The sequence below is a fragment of the Benincasa hispida genome, chromosome 7, assembly GCF_027475165.1.
Source record: "Benincasa hispida cultivar pf3 chromosome 7, pf3_genome.v1.1, whole genome shotgun sequence".
In the NCBI taxonomy this organism is placed as follows: Eukaryota; Viridiplantae; Streptophyta; class Magnoliopsida; order Cucurbitales; family Cucurbitaceae; genus Benincasa; species Benincasa hispida.
The window spans coordinates 58,314,615-58,332,551 of record NC_143484.1 but is presented as its reverse complement, the minus strand read 5'-3'; the positions used below and the strand labels follow the sequence as shown (position 1 = coordinate 58,332,551).

Here is a 17,937-nt window from a genome sequence, read left to right as displayed (position 1 = left end):
TTGTTGTACATGTCAAAATATATATAGGCAAATATATTATTTTGATAAAAAGTAAGTCAATAATACAATTAATGAAATAAAAATTAGAAGTGGATATTCATTGTTTTGTTAATTGAATTTTTGTGTAAAAAGAGCTTTGAAGACAATTTCTAAGTAAGGATATGATCTCAAAATGTTTGCGGATGAAAAAAAATACATAAACAATCTTTCAATAAAACAAATTTAGTGTTTAACACGTTTCTGCGTTGAGTGTAGATGATTCCAGATTGAGTATTTAGAAATAGAAGCCAAGTTTATACCAGCATGTGTATGTATATTAAATTATACATGCAAATATAGACAAAATTTCTTAGAAATACAGGTCGATAATAAGACCATACAATCCTCCATTCACAACTGTTGATACAACCATGGGTCCTGGGAATTTTCGTTTCGTCCCGCTGTATATTCAGAAATAGTTTGTACAACCCCAGAAGTTACATTACTCAACATTGAGGTTCCCCAAGTAAGCCATCCACTCTGTTCTTGAGGCACATTTGCCTCATGCATGTTCTTCTGTTTTTCCGCAACTAAATCAGCCCACCTCATATCCATGAAATCCTTCACCGCTTGGGCCCCTTTGTCAACAATTGCCATTGGAGGTATCACCAAAGGATTTTGATCCATATTCAGCCTTATTAGTTTCTCCAGCCGCCCAAATGTGTCCGGAAGAGCTCTGATCTGGTTGTCACTAAGATCTAGCTCCTTCAGGTTGCATAGATCACTGATTGATTCAGGAACCTCAGTCAAGTTGTTGAAATTACCACTGAGATTCAACACCTCGAGACTCGTTAGCCTTCCGATGGCTGGAGGCAGCGCATGGAGTTTATTGAAATGTGCATCAAAATATCTTAGAGACCTAAGCTGACATATGGATGTAGGAAGGTAACATATCTGGTTAAGCTGTATCGATAGCCTTTCGAGATTAACCAACCCATAACCAATATTTATTGGTAAACTTTGCAGATTGTTGAAACTTGCATCCAACTCCACCAATGAACTACAGTAAAAAAAAGATATCATGTAATGAAAATCTTCAAAACTCACAGCATAATCAACATTACTTTTTTCCAACAGAAGCCATAAACAAGTGATTCAGTTACCTGCAACCAGTAATGGTTTCGGGAAGCACTTTCAGCTTATTTCCTGATACAATGACGACCTTCAAATTAACCAATAGGCCTATAGAATCAGGAAGTGACTCCAATAGGTTCGAAGAAATGTCTAGGCGCTGTAGTTTCTGAAGCCCAGCTATAGAATCAGGAAGAACCTGTACTCCACACATACACAGAAAAACAGTCCATTTTTAGGGAAATTATGGAAATAATTGTATTTTTGTTACACTATTTGATATTTAAGAGGTTTTCCATTTTCTTTACATAGTCATCCATCAAAGTTACAAAATTATCTAAAATTATCTAAAATGATTTTTGCCCCACTTTTTAAAACATCTAAATTTTGACCTTTTGTTTAAGCAATTTTACAAAATTATACATATAATTTCTGTGACATGACCAACTTCGACGAGACCACGCTTCTGCTCCGACGAGTCCACATGAATAGCTCTGGCTGCCTTCTTTTTTTTTCTCTCCCTCTATTGAAGTTGCGTTGCAGAGTGAGATGGTGAGAGAAAGGGAAAGAGGGGAGGATATGTGACAGAAAAGGGAGTTCCGCTTTTGTACTTTGACTCGAATTTGATGTCAGTGGAAGTCAAAAAACCAGATTTCAGAAAGTGGGATAATTTTCATTTATATCAAAAATTTGGGTAATGCATCCGAAGAACCCTTTTCTTGCCTCCATTTGCGTTGGCCATTCTCCAATTATCGTCAGCCATCGAAATGTCGATTGGAATGTCAGATGCAGTGACACAAGAGAGTGAGAGAGAGGAGATCGAGATAGCGAGATAACAGAGAGTGAGGAGCGAGAACAAGAGGCCAATCCATGCGTGTAAGTTTCGTTTTAGTAATTTCTTCTGTTGACATCAGCAGAGGATTAGGGGGAAAAAGATTCTTTGGGACAAATTTCATTTTTTTGTCCCAATTTTGGGTCATCATAATCCATTTAAAAGAAACAGAGGAGGTAGAAGATGAAAATTACCTCCAACTGATTATGCGATAGATTAAGCTCGATCAAGCGTCGAAGTTTCCCAAACTCCTCCGGAAGAAACCTGATCTGTTGACCAAAAAGGTCGACTTTCTCCACCACACCACTCTCAGCCTCTTTCAAAATTCTAATAACTTCTTCGTTCACTTCCAAGTCGGTCTCCTTATCCAACTCCGCAACGACCGATTCATAAACTTCAACCACACGATCCTGCGCAGCACTTAACTGCTTCTCATAGGCTTCATGCATCTCCTCGAGCCGAGACACCGCCTTATAGATTTGCGTTTCCTTTTCCGCCGCTTTCCTCAGCTTATTCTCTGCCTCATCGCCACCGGAATTTCCTTCGCCTTTGATCGCTTGAAGATTCTTGTGGAGTGTGGATTGGATTTCAATTATCCTGTCACGAGCGGCGGCGACAGCGGAGGGATCGGGGCGTGGACCGAGTGAAATGAGGGCTGACAGAGTGTGGGTGAGGTTGTCAGGAATGGCTTGAATGATGGAGGCCAAGACTTCAGGATTGTTGAGATGTGACAACTTGGTCAGCACCGATTCTTTAGTTTCGGGAGAGAGTTGAGGGTTGGATTTACCAGAAATAGGATCCAGTTGGGATAGAACGTAGTATAGAATAGGAAAGTGTTGGGAAATGGAGTCCGTTTCTGAATCCATTTCTCAACGATGGCCGGAAAGAAGTGCTGTAATGAACTGCGAGAGCGTAAGAGACGGGAAGCGTTCAAGATGTGTGATTTAAAAGGGTGGGTCAGAAGACAAGCCGGGCTGCCATGATCAGCCATTTGGACAAGATAACTGTAGTCTATAGCAACTATGAGTTTTGACCGTTGACAATTTTCTTTTCTTTTCTTTTCTTTTTTTTTTTTAAATAAGGCTTTTAGGTTTGGTATTTCTAGTTTTTCAGGGTCATTTAAGTACTAAGTTAATTATTATAATCGATGGATTATAGTAATTAAGTAATAATCTATATTTAGAGTGCATACTATTTTAATCTATATCAATGAGTATAGGTAAAAATAAGTAAAAACAAAAATTTTCAATAAGAGTTAAGATCCAAATGGCTCCTTTTAGTCACACATTGAAAAAGGTTAAAAAACTAGTTAATGCCAAACTTATATGATATGATTTTCAATAAATAAAAGAAAGCTTAAAAAATGAAAGAGGAATCTTAACTTCTCTTACATATGTACCTTTTCTTTCTCTGAATTTCTGTCACTTCACTAGATATTTATTATATTACATAGTTTATATTAAGTATCTTTAACATAGTTGACCTGGGACTCAATTAGTTATTAATACATTAACAAATCAAATTAAGACTTTTATTATTATTATTATTATTATTATTATTTAATTTCGACACGAGGAAGTCAAAATTTGATGTTCTGAGTTTCTAACCAAGGATGTAATATCTTATCGGAAATAACGTATATCATTTACTCATTTAAAAAAAAAATAATCAAAAGGATATTAAAGGGACGTGGAATGCTCAAGTGAGCATTTCCATTGCAATTACTAGGAGCGATCATATTTCGAATTTTCGTTTTATGTGCCAGTTTATTTTTTTATTTTCAAATAATTCTGTCTAATTACTCGAAATTTTCACAACTTTTCTCCAAACTTATAAACTTATTTTCATAATAATTGTTAATTTATGTTGATGAATTTCTATTAAAACGTGACATAAGCCTGCTTTATGTTTATATGGTTGTTGATGTGTTAAAGCAAGTATTCTTTTCATTAGAATTTTAAATAGTTGAACTTATATAAAGTTTAATTAGAATATATTCGATTACTGAAAACTTTATAGCATAACTGAAAGTAACTTTATGGAGCAGGTTTAGATTAGAGTGGAATTTTTAAAATTGTAAAAGGTGTATTGTTTGAAACGAACTAAAATAGATAAAAATTTAATATTATGGATTGCTGTCTGAGTAATTGTTTTATTTGCAAAGCAATTCTGTTCAACGAATTTAGATGAACATTAAGTTGTCGTAAAGGGGAGCCACCATTGGTGACTTAGTAAAATAAGAACAATTGAATATTTCCAAGTCATCGTTGGGCCACAATCACCATTCACTATCTATTCACGATTAAATATTCATTGCCATATTTTTAGGGAATGAAATTAACAAATTTTAGTTGAATATTTAATTTTTTTTATTATCAATTTTGTTTTAGCCCAATATTTTTCATATTAATACACAGTGGACCAGATCATATGGTTGAATACGCCTTGACAAGCGACTTTTGTTGACCATGGAATTATCAATAATCGGTTAAATCATAAATAGCATAGACTTAATTTTCCAACTTTCTTTTTCTATTATTGAATTTTCTGATTTCCTTTAAACAATAAACTACAATAACTAGTATCAGTATTTTGATACCAAATACTTATTTTCAACATGTGTTTATCAAATTAACAGTTTCCTAATTATGATCTTACCCTTTAACAAAGGAATTAAATATAATATTTTAATTTGGAATAGCTATATTTATAAAATTAGAAATGAAAGGGGAAAATAAGTTAGGAGGAGGAATACCGAAATTGTGAGCAAAGGATAAGTAAAAGGGTTGAGGAAAAGTGAAATATTAGGGCAGGAGAGGAAAATTGTAGGGAACTAGATTCTTTTTGAAAGATACAAATAAGAAATATGAGAGAGAGAAATATATTTAGGAGAAAAACAGAATCTAGCAATCAAATCAAATAATTGACAAAAAAAAAAAAAAAAAAGAGAGTAAAAACAGTGCAATTTCATCAAATTATATGAACATATGGTAATAACAATCATTATTGTTGATCGCTTCGTAAACTAACTCGTGAGGAGCTAAGACGAAGGCGTATGTTCTAAGCTTTACACTAAGATAATTTTAGACTGAAAAAGTGGTTAGATTTTAAAAAACGAAACACGAAAGACACAAAGATGAACCAAAAATAAACGATCAATGTTTCTTGTCCAAAAAAAAAATGAACAGTCAATGCTCAATTAATGGTTACAAACATCCTCCACAGTTAAAGAAGACTATTTTAGAAGACTATTGAAAAGTGGAAAAGAACATTACCTGTAAACAATGGTTTTGGTCGTGATGCCATTGGATTGATCTTCTTTACAAGTCCGAAATATAAGGCTTGAGGCTTGTTGAAGAGTTCTTTAAATCTTCTATCTCGAAAAGGATCAAATCTACCTTTTTTTTACAAGTCCCAAAATGCTATATTGATCATTGATGGGCCACAAGTCCAATGTATAGACTTGGGCTGAGAAAAGAGTACAATCGCAAAAGGGCTCAAAGCATATAATTGTTAAACCCAGTGTCCATTAAATAATCACATGCACAAACAATATATGCACATAATCACAATTGTCTTTAGACTGTTACTTCATACAATAATTTATCATGACTCATGGAGATAAAAATAATTGAAAGTCTTCGGCTAAGGTTGTTTCATCCGACTAAGTTACTAGACATGATCATTAGTGTAACGTACAGACTCCAAATGAGATTGGCTTGGTTCAAGTAAAAGATGACAACTGATTGAGTGACGAAATTCTTAATTATCGATGCAATGTTTATACTCTAACCGTATTGGAATGTGACGTTTGTATGCACAACTATTCGATCTGAAAATTAGTCTTTGAGTAGATGGTCATAACCAACAATAAACTTACTCGTCAAGATGATGACTTTTCCTCGTGTAGGAACCCAACTAAACAAACTAGCAACTAGTTATGAATTTACACTTGAATAAGAATGATCACGTTTCTAAAATGGGTTAAAAGACCGATAATTATGCATGTCCTTATCTAATCAACAAAATTAAATATCTTGATAAAAATGATGGTAATAGTATAATTTCTAAACTAGCTGGAATAGAACTCTTCATAATAGAATTTTAGACTCCACAACACTCATGTAGATGAGAGTAAAACATTGAAAGTCTTTTGTTAAAGGTTATCTTTTTTGGTTAATTCAAATCTACTTGTCCAATCCAAGGTAATCATATTATTTTATGTGTAAGTATATTCATAATATTCGATACTTAAGACCTGAATGCATCGTACATATCTTTTTGCAGTAGAAAAACTCAAATACTTATTTTTTAAAAACAGAAAAAAAAAAAAAGAAAAAAAGAAAAGAAAAAGAAAGACAAGTTTGTCAAGTGAAACTCTAATTGCACAACTAGTTAGGGTATAACCCAAGATGTATATGTATTTTTTATGTGTTCAATATCATAGTCAAGAATAATACAACTAGACTCGCAATTAGACGATAACTATAATCTCCGACTTAAATCAAGGAGTGTCAACTTGGTGTACTCAATTAGATAATTTGGTTAGTTTGAATAAGCTTATGTCAATAAAGAGTTTAATCCCTACCCAAAACTAAAAGGAAACTCGCTGGCTAAAAGTATTGGGTACTTCCAATGTACCTCAAAAAGGTTAAGTAATCCTCTTTGAAAATTGAACTTGCGGCTGGCAATTGCTGGAAATTTGATAGGTCACAAACGGAATAAAAAGTCACAACCAATCGAAATTTAACCAAGTAAACGATGATACATGAAGACAATGACTAATTTCTTGTCCAATTCATAAAAATGTGCCTAAAACACTTGAAAGAGAGAAAAGATATGGAAAAAAATTACTTTTTGGTTCTCGAGTTTTCAAAAATAGGTGCATTTGATCTCTAACGTTTTAAATTGATCATTTTAGTCTTAAATTTTTAAAAATAGGTTTAAAAGGTTCCTCTACTAATAAATATTTTGAATTTAAACATAAAATTAATTAAAAATATGATATGACAAGATGATTTGAAAAAAATAATATTTCCCACTTCTCTCTTCTCTTTCTTTTCCCCTCTCTCTTCTCCCATCAATCTCTCTTCTTTCTCTCATCTAGCTTATACTAGTAAACTTTCCAACTTCTTTTTCCTTTTCACTTATATTCCAAATGCAAAATTTCTAATACATTCAAATCATTATGTCCAAAAATTTCTTAAATTCAAATGGAGGTTAATCCATATGGAGCAAAGAGAGAAAAATAAAATAAGAGTTTTAAAAAAAGGAAAAGAAAAAAAAAATCGTTGACCGCAAATCCTTGAAGCCCATAGATATTGGGTAAGCCAACCACCAAACGGGAAATCACTATTAAAAAAAATAATGAGGAAAAAAATTTCAAACAAAATGAACCATCTTTGGGAAATTTCCCCCCACCGGCCAGCCAGTCCACACTGCAGTCTTCCTGCTAGTCAACGAAGATGGACAAGAGAGAACAAGAGAAGGAAGAGAGAAAAAGAAGAAATAAGAAAGAAAAGTGATCAAATTTCATAATCTTCTTCCATTGAAAAAATGACAGACATAAAGTGACATCGAGATGGAGAAGAGAGGATAAGAGAGGGGAGAGAAGAGAGAAGAAGAAGAAAGCGGAGGGAGAGGAGAGAAAAAAGTATCTCGTCACATCATACTTTTAATTAATTTTTTTTTGTTTAAATTTAATAGATTTATTAATTGAGGGAATTTTTAAACCTATTTTTTATAGAAAAAAATTTGAATGCTCACTTGGATGCATCTATCTTCATATATCTCAAGTATAGTCCAATAAAATACTACCATGTAGCAGTTTTATATCTTTAAAAATTAAATTTTTTTTCTAATTTCTTTTGTGTGTAGTAAAGAAATGGAGAGCATATAGGCAGCAGCTAATCATTGTTTTTTTTCAAAATCTAGAGACCAAAATGATTAATTTGACACATTAAAGATCAAATACACTTATTCTTAAAAACTACTTAATCGAAAAAATATATTTTTTCTAAAGATATTTGATTAGGTGATGTGATGCAACTAACACAACGTAACCTCATCACCAAATCTATGAAAGTGGAAGCCATTTCTTTTTAGTAAGAAACATGACAGAAATTCCAACCCTTATCATCTCATCCAAGATGATTTATTATTTCATCCAACTGCTACTTACTCCAACCCTTATAATCTCTTGTTGATCCAAGATATTTGATTATGTCATTGTTCTCAGCCGGTCTCTTCTTCTCCTTTGAAAACTTCCCAAAAATCATTCTACATTTCGATCTCTTTTATCTCTCAGATCATCTTTTCTTTATATTTTTAATTAGTAATGTATGGTTTGGTTTTTTTTTTTTTTTTTTTTTATTTATAATATTCTACTTTTTAAGTATTATATTTTAAAAATTTTAATATTTTTTTTATTTAATACAAAATCATTAGTTTGAGTGAATTTTTATTATATATTCCTTATAATATTAGATTATTTTAGTATTTAAGTTTGATGCTCAATTTTTTTAATTAGTTTTTAATATTTTTAATATTTGATTTATATCTTGTTTGTATTTAAGTTTGATGATTAATAAAATAATTAGTAATGAGTTTTTTTTTTTATAATATTCTACTTTTTCTGTATTAGTGCATTTTAAAAAGTTTGATAATTTTTTTTTTTTTTTTGTTATTTAATACAAAATTATTTTGAGTAAATTTTTATTATATATATTTCTTATAATATTAGATTGTTTTAGTAATTCAGTTTGATGTTCAAAGTTTTTTTTTATTAATTTTTAATATCTTTAATATTTTGTTTATATTTTTGTTTTTTTTTTTTCTAAAATTTGATAATTAGTATAATAATTGGTAATGGCGGACAAATGTTTGAAATTTATGTGGTTTACAAATTATAATGTGATGGATGGTGTTGATAAAGTTGATTATGGCCCGTCACCATGTGAGGGTTTTAGCATAAATGTGATCCGTAGACTTATTTTTGAACAATTCGTTGAAATGGTAGGGATGATCAGTAAGATGTTGACCTGATGTTTTTAATAGCGATGCTACTCCCAAATTTAGTACATTTATACGTTAATGTGATAAGGGTAAGGTTCGATATAAACTTGAATGCACAACCCTTTAGCTAGTTTGAAAATCCGACTAAATGTATTAACCATGATCCTGAATCAATTGAACCACCCTGTGATTATGAGGATATGATGGTTAATAATTAATACAGGATTTTTAGAACAGAAACAGATAATGAATTCGAGAAGTTGGATTTTGATGGTCGTGAACATGAGTTACCTTCAGATACCAATTATATAAGGAGATGAATTGTTAAGACAAAGAAATGCTACAACATACAATCAAATATTTTGCTATTAAGTGTCAGGCATCAAATGAGATTGTGGAATCGACACTGACGATTTGGGCAATTCGGGGTAAGAAGTGGGAGAAGATTGCAAATGAAAATTTCATGCAACAAAGAAAAAGTCGCATAGCTTGTTTGATATCACTAAGTATGTTGAGCAACATACATGTTTTTACTCAGAATTTAGTCAAAGTCATGTGGAATTAGATTCATCGATGATTGTACTAGAATTTTGTGATGTCGTAAAAGAAAAACCATCCATCAATGTGGCACGACTATAGTCCGAGATAAAAATAAAATTTGGATTTCATGTTCCTTACCATAAGGTGTGGGAGGACAAAGAAAGATATTGGCTAAAATGTTCAGTGACTGGGGTGAGTCATACAAATTGTTGTCTAGGTGGCTTTATATGGTTAAGCAGATTAATCCGAGAACATGTATGGAGTGGAGAGAGAAGGAAACGTCAACTGAAAGACGTGTCATCTTTACTTCTGCATTTTAGGCATTTGGTCCTAATATAGAAGCTTTCAATAGATGTCAATCGGTAATTCAAATAGACAGTACCCACTTGTATAGAAACTTACTGATGTAGCAATCAGTAGATCCAAACGAACATCTTCTTTCTCTTGCATTCGCCATTGTAAATGAGGAGTCTGCAAACTCATGGGAATGATTCTTAAAACATTTTACACCTTTAATTTCGAATCGACATGCTGGCATTATCTCAATAGTGAACAATCCAGCAAATGATTGGACAAGACCAAAATGTCACCATTGATTCTGCTTACAATATATTGTTAGCAACTTCAACAAAAAAAATGCAAATTCAACACATTAAAGAATTATGTTTATCATGTCAAATGTCAATTCCAAATTCGAAAGTTTAATAAAGTCATTGAGGACATCAAAAGAATAAATCAAAACTATCTGAGTTTTTTTAACAAATTGGTATTGAGCAATGGATTCAAGCACACAATGGAAGATTCAGGTATGGGTAAATGACGACAAACCTATCTGCATAAATTGAGTCCTTAAAGGATGTTGCCGATAAATACTCTTGTTCAAATAAGATTCTTCAAGTGTATAAATTATTTTGAAAAAAAAAAAAAGAAAGAAATAGAGAGTTGCTTTTGAGTGTCGAGATAAATACACCCGATAATATTTTTTTTAATAATCAACAATTTGCTTCAAATATATTTGTAATATCAAATAAGTAAATATTCAGGTACACATGAAAAAATTAATAAATGAGTCTGAACAATACTATTCATGTAACAAGTTGCAAGCATTTGACTTCCATACTCGCATTTTATGACGGTTTACTCAATGACGAAGATTTTATTAAAGACTATTATAAATTATCAACATACGCTACATGCTACTCTCCTCAATTTAAACTTGTACAATTTAAACTTGTACTGGATTACGCACCCTAATATGTCTGTCTTACATGCTAACCCCCTTACCAAAGAGTTCGCGACACCATAATGAGATGGATTGAACAGTTGAAATAATAGTTTGTTTTTTAGATCATGACTTTAAATCCAAGACCGATTGGTCCCGATGTTTTGTATAAGCAATCGATTCATCGATCACCAGTTGTATGGAAAGATCGTACCACTGGCAAATCAAGAGGCGATTGTTCATTGCACTATCCCTCTCCACCCTATAATACAACCATTCTGATTCATTTGGCTAGATTGGCATATCAGCACAACACAGATTGAGAGATAGAAGCCTGAGATGTATACATTTCATGTGCTCACTAAAAAGTGAGCTATCACTCTACATGACATAGAAATGTTGTTCAGGTTACTTATTGATGGCAAGCCAGTTACCAGAGTAATGCATGATGACTGGCTAAATATTTGTGAACTATGATCCCATGTGACCCCACTCGTTGATAAAATTAAAGGATTGAGGTTAAGTTTGGTTAGAAACACAATTTCATGGGATGATGCAGATGAGGAAGTCTGTTTTCTGTCATTATTAGCCAACCTCTATGATGCATGATGATATTCTTGGAGTGGAGCATGACCGTATTCTTGGGGTGGATCATATTCAATCTGCTTCAACCTAATCAGGTAGACTAATACTGAACCAAATTGAATTTTGTATACATATTTTTAATGTATTTGTCTTTATTATTTTTTAATATAATATTTTATGTTTCAAATTATTTGGAGCCTTACAAAGCTCAATTTTTGTACAAACGGTCAAAACATATGGTGGACTTATTTTCACATTGGTGAGTGGTATTTTCCTGACAAGTAAATGAGACAATTTAATCTCCAATAGGATATCTCATCGCCTTGTAATACTGAACCCCTACTGCATGACATCAACCTATCTGAAAAAGTTTTGAATTTAAATTTATTTTAAATACCGTCTAATCGTTTTATAATTCACAAAGATCGAGCAACAGTAACTAGATACATTATATGTACATCATACCTATTACTCATTCATCCGCTCCTAGACGTAGGGAATCTACTCGAGTAGAAGAAGACAGTTTGATGGGCACGACTGTGGAGAGCATGATAAATATTTATATTGCACCTGCAGAAGTACCCGAACAACATCAAGAGAAACCAGAACAATCTCAAGTTCAAAGTCGACGATGACAACTAGCTCAAAATTGACGACGTCCGCCTTATAAGACACAGATTTTTATTATATATTTTTAAATGAATGAGATACATTAAATTGTGGTATTAACATGAACATTTTAATTTATATTTTATTATTTTCTAATTATGGAAGAAAAAATTATTGATGATTTATTATTTTCTATGATATCTCTTAGAGTTAGAAGTTAAGGAGGTAGATTTTATTTATTATTAAAAAAATACAAAAACATCCTTTTTGTTATTATTAAGAAATATAATTACACAGAGTATCTTAAACAAGGTAAAGAAATAACCGATTGGAAAGAAAAAGGAATGACAATGTGATTTTCAAAAAAAATAAAAAATAAAAAATAAGTAGTCGAGACTTCAACACTCGACATACATTAAAAAAAAAAATCGAACTCTTGTCAAGTGTTAAAGTCTTGACATGCCGGATTTTTTTTTAAAAAAAAAAATACAAATCAAATAAAAACTATCATATTTCTCTAAATGGTTTTGAAACTAATATTTGACTAATTAATTTTAAAATGTACAATATTAATCCAATTCCTTATTGTCCACCGAATGAGTCAAATCTTTAAAAGCTTGAAGCTCATAGTGGGCCAGAAAGAATGTCACTTTTGGCTTTCCTAAATTATTCTAGTTTCCAAGTTTTGTTTTCTCTAGGGAAAACGTGAAGAACATAAACACAAGGGAAACTCATAAGTTTCACTGATGGATAGAAAATGGTAAAATTAAACATTTTAAACTAGTGGTGATTTATTCTTAGATACTGGAAAGAAATAACAATCTTTGCTTATGAAAACAGAAAAATAACTATTGAAGCTGATCGCTCAAATCCCACGTCTTTTTTCCCCCTTTGTCTTTTCAGGGAAAGACGCACAATGTACAAAATTACATCAAGAGACAATAAGAAAAGAAAACAGACTGAATAAGGAGAGGGAAGAAGAGATGAAGTTTGTTCTTCCATGTTCTAACACCCTTTTATTAAGGGAAAGGGTACATAAACAACCTACACGATGTTCTTTTTATATTCCAAACTTAGGAAAAAGCAAATTAACCAATAAAATATGTGATGAAAAGACACTTAAATAAAATAATATAACTAGGACCACGCCCATTAACACTAAATTAAACAATAAAAAACAAGATTTAAAATAATTAATTTATTACAAAACGTTATATTGGCGATGAGAATAGATTAACATGATCATCATTTAACTTATATCTTGAATTCTTTATCAAATAGAAAAACATCAAAGATAAAACAAATAAAGGAGCTAAAAATTATATATTTCAAAGATAATCTAAAATAACAAAAATCATTTTACCAATAAAAATGAGAATAATGTTTTCATTTGCTATTTTCATGTAGGGATTCGTTGCGAGTAACTGACAAATTTCAAAAAATGCATTACTATATGATTGAAGACGACAAATGAAGACAATTATACAAAACACTTGTTTTTATAATCTAAAAATACATGTAATATTAAACACTCATCATTTAAATTTTTCTTTCCTAGATAATATATTTGCATCTCTATCAATTAATATTTCTAAGAGATAATAGTATAACAAATCAGAGATTACTAATATATTGTGGTAAAAAAATTGAACTAACAACTCCTAAATTTACAATATCCTGTACTAAAATTATATAGTTTACAAAATAAATGGTTTCATTTCTCATTTTGGTATCTAAGAAACCGTACATTCTATTGTTATATGTTGAAAATATTCCCGAACTTAGGAAAAAAATCAAAAAATTGAAGAAATAATGCCTTCGGCCCCATTAAGTTTTTTGTTTTTAAAAATTTCCACCTGGATTCCTTTGTTTTCTTATCTATAGTTTTTCCCATGGTTTTCAAAGTTTTTATTTTTGCAAAGTTTGCTAAAAATTCAAATGTGTTTTCTTTAGTGGAAACCATTTAAAAATAATAATAATAAAGCAAAAATACTATTTTCAAAAAACAAAAACTAAATTCCAATTTGTAACTATTTAAAGTTCTACCATTTGGTTTTTTATTTTCTTTTTTAAATTAAACCCATAAACAATCGGCTCTAATTTGAAAATTAAAATAGTAGTTTTTAAAAATTAATTTCTGCCATTTGTCTAAGAGTTCAACTTTGGTACTTGACATAAATACAAATCATTGCATTGTAAAAAAAAAATGAAATAGACTTATTTTTCACCAAAAAAAAAAAAAAAAAAGTTACCAAATAGGTTTTAGTTTGTTAAAATAAAACCTATAAATACTCCTTCCACTTTTAAATTTCCTGGTTTATTATCTACTTTTTTTACCAATGTTTAAAATAAATAAATAAGCCAAAATTTGAAAACTTAAAATACTAGCTTTTAAAAATATATTTATGTTTTTTAAATTTGGCTAATAATTTAACTATTTTGCTTGAAAGATAAAAACCATGGTAAGAAATGGAGAGAAAAATCAAATAATTACACAACCAATGGGAGTATCTATTATATATTTTTATTATCTCCCTGTTATTATTATTATTTTTATTTACATAGAAAAAAAAGGCATGAAAATATGGCCCACACACATGTAATCCTGCCTTTATCTCCCTCTTTTCAGAAAAAAGAAATTCTTTGTTTTTTATTTTTTATTTTTTGGACTGAAAATATTAGTGACCATTGAAAATATATTTGAAAGTAGCTACTCTACTTCTACCAAAAAAAAAAAAAAAAAAAAAAAATCTTCATAAATGGGATAAATGTCCACCTAGTATTGGACTGGACCTCACCATATCATGTATGGTGAGAAATTATTTACTTCAACTGTTTCTTTTACTGGTCCTTATACGACTGTGGTTTTGTTTCTTGTAAAATTTTATATGAAATGAAGGATAAGTCCAGTGCCATTCATTTGTCTTGGTTACTATGGGTTTCCCTGTTGGTGACAATTAAGATATTGGAGTGTAACCCACAAGTCTTATCCTTAATGGTTATGGATGGGCCCCATCCTTTGTCCATTTTTGTCAAACTGATCTCAATATGGTCCCCAATGCATTCTCAGCCATAGTCCTTGCTGCCCACTTTTGGAATTTTCCTCAAAAATTGCAAGTTCAGGGAATGGATCCAATCTCCAAACACAGAAACGAACCAAACCTCATCGTCAAGGCCACGCCATAGAAGGCTGCAACTTGCTCCTAATACTACCATATTACTGTTGTCTTCATCCACAATTCCTTATTTGAGGTCTTTAATTTTTATTGTTATTCTTCCCCAATCTTTCCAGAATATGATCTTGTCTTACTTCATTGAAAATGAGAGGGAAAGAAGAAAGAATACCTGTGATTGTGAAAGAAACTCTTGGTACAGAAAACAGAGCAAACGGGTCTCAGAGATCTCTGGTTCTGACAATAGTAGATTTTCTTCACATGTACCTAACATGTATGAAGTTAGGGTTGTATAGAATGCAAATATAAACAATATGTCTTCAATTTCTCGGAACTTCACATTTTAAATATAAAATTCATGTGGTCTTTCGTAACCTTGAATAGGACTTGTGAACTTTTCAACAAGAAAGCAGAAAAGGAAAGATATACCATTGAAGTAGTGATATAATTCAAGAGTAAGAGGATTGGGAGAATCTATAATTGAATGGTTCAAAGAGAGTGTAAAAGGAACCGAACACTAATGAACAAGTGAACATACTTCTAAAGTGATTGACCTAAAAGCTTAAACTGAAGGTAAAGCTGAAATACATAGAAGAAGACCTAACAAGTAGAAATCAATATTAATTAGAGAGTAAATAACATTGCAAAGAATTTGAACGACTATCTACTTTGATATTATGTTGCATCACCAATTGACCCAAAATATTAAGCTAATGAGTGAAGGTAAATTTAAAATCGTATCTAAATATACAAATATGGCCTACGGTAAATGATCGGTAAGATTGATAGAATCAATAATTGAAAGGGTCGAACTATGTTAGAAGGCCTAAGAGGAACCAACACTTACAAACAGACGACACTCTCATATACATTTTTGATTTATAGATTAGGTAGGACGGAGATCTTACAAACAATTGCTGAAGCACAGTCGTAGTTCCTTGTCGTTTTCAAGGTTGAGTTTGATCCAATGCAATCATCTGTTATATCCTGCAAAATCAGATTAGTAAGATAGACATCCAATAAAAAACTATATATAATCCATCGTTTTAGCGAAGACTATGGAGACTGTGATCCATCATACAACATTCAAAATCATAGTATTTTGGAAAAACGAATGTTAAAATTTATTAAAACTAAGTTTTCAAAAGAGAATGAAGGGAAGAAGAACCGCTGATGAAAGCAGTTGTGCCAGAGGAAAAAATACGTATTGTGCACAAGCACAAGCAACAATCAGACCTAAAACTATGGATACTCCGTGCGTGGAATTTGCTAGACTCTTACTGGCAGAGAGGACAAACGTAAGATGGACGACCTAATGGTAAATGGAAGCTGTAATGCAAAGTTGGGAATGGATTCTGATTATTTGACGAAGAAACTCACCATCACAATAGCTACGGCTGCAAAACGAAATAGGACCGAATTTCATTAATGGCTAATGGATCAAAAACCAATCCTTAGCGACATATACAAACTCCTTACATCATACATCCTTTTTGGTGCTTGGAATTTCCTTTTTCTATTTCGTTATATCTTATATTTATGTTTGCTTTGATTTCCCTCATTCTAGTTGGTGTTATTGCCAGTGATTGCCATTGTGGATGAGGTAGATGTGGCTAGGGTTCCCTTGAAGATGATATGAGCAGTGAGGAATCTTCGACTGAGACTTCTTCCAGCGGTACGAAAACCTCACTGGCGTTGGGATCTGATGGACACGATAGTCAGGCACCTGCGTTGAGATCCTTGGGGAGGATATAGCAGTTGTCGGAGACGAAGGTTTTGAGGACGACGATGATGAAGAGGCCGACGAACAAGAGAGAGGAGATTTTTTCACGGATTTAGGCAGTGAAAGGAACGCTCTGATCTTCAAAGAAGACGGCGGCGAGGCTACTCGATCGTATTCTTCGATGAGATTTGCGAGGTCCTCATCGGAGGTTATCGATACCAAAGCATCCAGATCCTCAGAAGGCAATTGACAACGAAGACTCACACAAGTTCCACACAATTGTCCCAGCTTCAACAACAGTTCTGTAACCAGACACAATCATAAATCTCACTCTAGAAAGTTCATATCAAGACTTAAAGTACTCAATCAACCTCAACTAATAAATTACAACATTCAATCGAAACATTCACGAAATTAGTACACGGATATTGAAAATAAAGTAGGAAAAGAGATTGATACTAACCAGAGAAAGGAATGGAACGATCGACGGCGAGAACGCGAGTTTCACCACCAATATAACGGAGTTTGCCATCAGGATAACGAGGAAGGATCTTGCCTCCATAACTGCAGAGAAACTTGATGGTTGCAGTTCGGTCAGATCTGGCGGCGATACCGCCGGAACTGTGGGAGGCTCCGACCATTTTTCCTCTTTGCTTCTTGGATTTGAAACCGAAGTTATCGGTATCAGTTTGGATTGAAAAGGCGAGACTAAGAATGTAGGGAGAAAAGAGACCGAAGAAGAAGATTTGGAGTTGCTTCTCCAAGCCTGGTATTGGTACGCCTTGCCCACTATTTATAGAAGTAATTGATCGCGCCTAGTGGTGGTAAAACTGTAATTAACTCAAACAGCTATGGGCTAAATTTTAGAAAAGACAAAGTGATGGCAAAAGTTCAAAGTTATTGATCAAATATTTCAGGCTTAATTACATGAACTTTATACTTTGTTTGAAAAATATTCATGATTTTTTTTTTTTTTTTTTGAAGTTTCAACTACAGTCTTCAACCCTCCAAAAAAATCTATTCCAACTAATTTTAAATTGGAACTATTAATACTTAATCTTTGTTACTTTTACATTTTAAAAAGATTAAAAAAGATATTCTTACTGTTAGTTAATACCACATTTTAAAT

At 32.0% G+C, this 17,937-nt stretch overlaps 3 protein-coding genes across 3 annotated transcripts; all 3 read right to left on the bottom strand.

Annotated features, from left to right (window-relative positions):
* Positions 1 to 273: 273 nt before the first annotated feature.
* Positions 274 to 3,130, bottom strand: PIRL2 (plant intracellular ras group-related LRR 2). The gene is made up of 3 exons (XM_039035388.2): positions 2,137 to 3,130; positions 1,143 to 1,309; positions 274 to 1,039 (listed from the first exon to the last, which is right to left on the bottom strand). The coding sequence occupies exons 1-3, from the start codon at positions 2,806 to 2,808 to the stop codon at positions 391 to 393; spliced, it is 1,488 nt and encodes a 495-aa protein (XP_038891316.1). The 5' UTR covers positions 2,809 to 3,130; the 3' UTR covers positions 274 to 390.
* A 6,464-nt stretch (positions 3,131 to 9,594) lies between these two features.
* LOC120082160 (uncharacterized) lies at positions 9,595 to 16,605 on the bottom strand. Its single transcript, XM_090315454.1, has 4 exons — positions 16,466 to 16,605; positions 15,994 to 16,062; positions 15,258 to 15,352; positions 9,595 to 11,873 (listed from the first exon to the last, which is right to left on the bottom strand). The coding sequence occupies exons 1-4, from the start codon at positions 16,509 to 16,511 to the stop codon at positions 11,805 to 11,807; spliced, it is 279 nt and encodes a 92-aa protein (XP_090171580.1). The 5' UTR covers positions 16,512 to 16,605; the 3' UTR covers positions 9,595 to 11,804.
* LOC150035289 (RAF-like serine/threonine-protein kinase 20) lies at positions 16,484 to 17,594 on the bottom strand. The gene is made up of 2 exons (XM_090315453.1): positions 17,272 to 17,594; positions 16,484 to 17,110 (listed from the first exon to the last, which is right to left on the bottom strand). The coding sequence occupies exons 1-2, from the start codon at positions 17,447 to 17,449 to the stop codon at positions 16,659 to 16,661; spliced, it is 630 nt and encodes a 209-aa protein (XP_090171579.1). The 5' UTR covers positions 17,450 to 17,594; the 3' UTR covers positions 16,484 to 16,658.
* Positions 17,595 to 17,937: the final 343 nt, after the last annotated feature.

What these genes read in the sequence shown, in the direction of transcription:
- LOC150035289 (XM_090315453.1), bottom strand. Translation starts at nt 17,449, where the DNA reads ATGGTCGGAGCCTCCCACAGTTCCGGCGGTATCGCCGCCAGATCTGAC. An exon ending in TCGTTCCATTCCTTTCTCTG is followed by an intron (nt 17,111 to 17,271) that starts GTTAGTATCAAT and finishes GTCTGGTTACAG; the next exon opens with AACTGTTGTTGAAGCTGGGA.
- PIRL2 (XM_039035388.2), bottom strand. Translation starts at nt 2,808, where the DNA reads ATGGATTCAGAAACGGACTCCATTTCCCAACACTTTCCTATTCTATAC. An exon ending in TATCGCATAATCAGTTGGAG is followed by an intron (nt 1,310 to 2,136) that starts GTAATTTTCATC and finishes TGTGGAGTACAG; the next exon opens with GTTCTTCCTGATTCTATAGC. An exon ending in GAAACCATTACTGGTTGCAG is followed by an intron (nt 1,040 to 1,142) that starts GTAACTGAATCA and finishes TTTTTACTGTAG; the next exon opens with TTCATTGGTGGAGTTGGATG.
- LOC120082160 (XM_090315454.1), bottom strand. Translation starts at nt 16,511, where the DNA reads ATGAAATTCGGTCCTATTTCGTTTTGCAGCCGTAGCTATTGTGATG. An exon ending in CTGTGCTTCAGCAATTGTTT is followed by an intron (nt 15,353 to 15,993) that starts GTAAGATCTCCG and finishes CATACATGTTAG; the next exon opens with GTACATGTGAAGAAAATCTA. An exon ending in AGTTTCTTTCACAATCACAG is followed by an intron (nt 11,874 to 15,257) that starts GTATTCTTTCTT and finishes GTACTTCTGCAG; the next exon opens with GTGCAATATAAATATTTATC.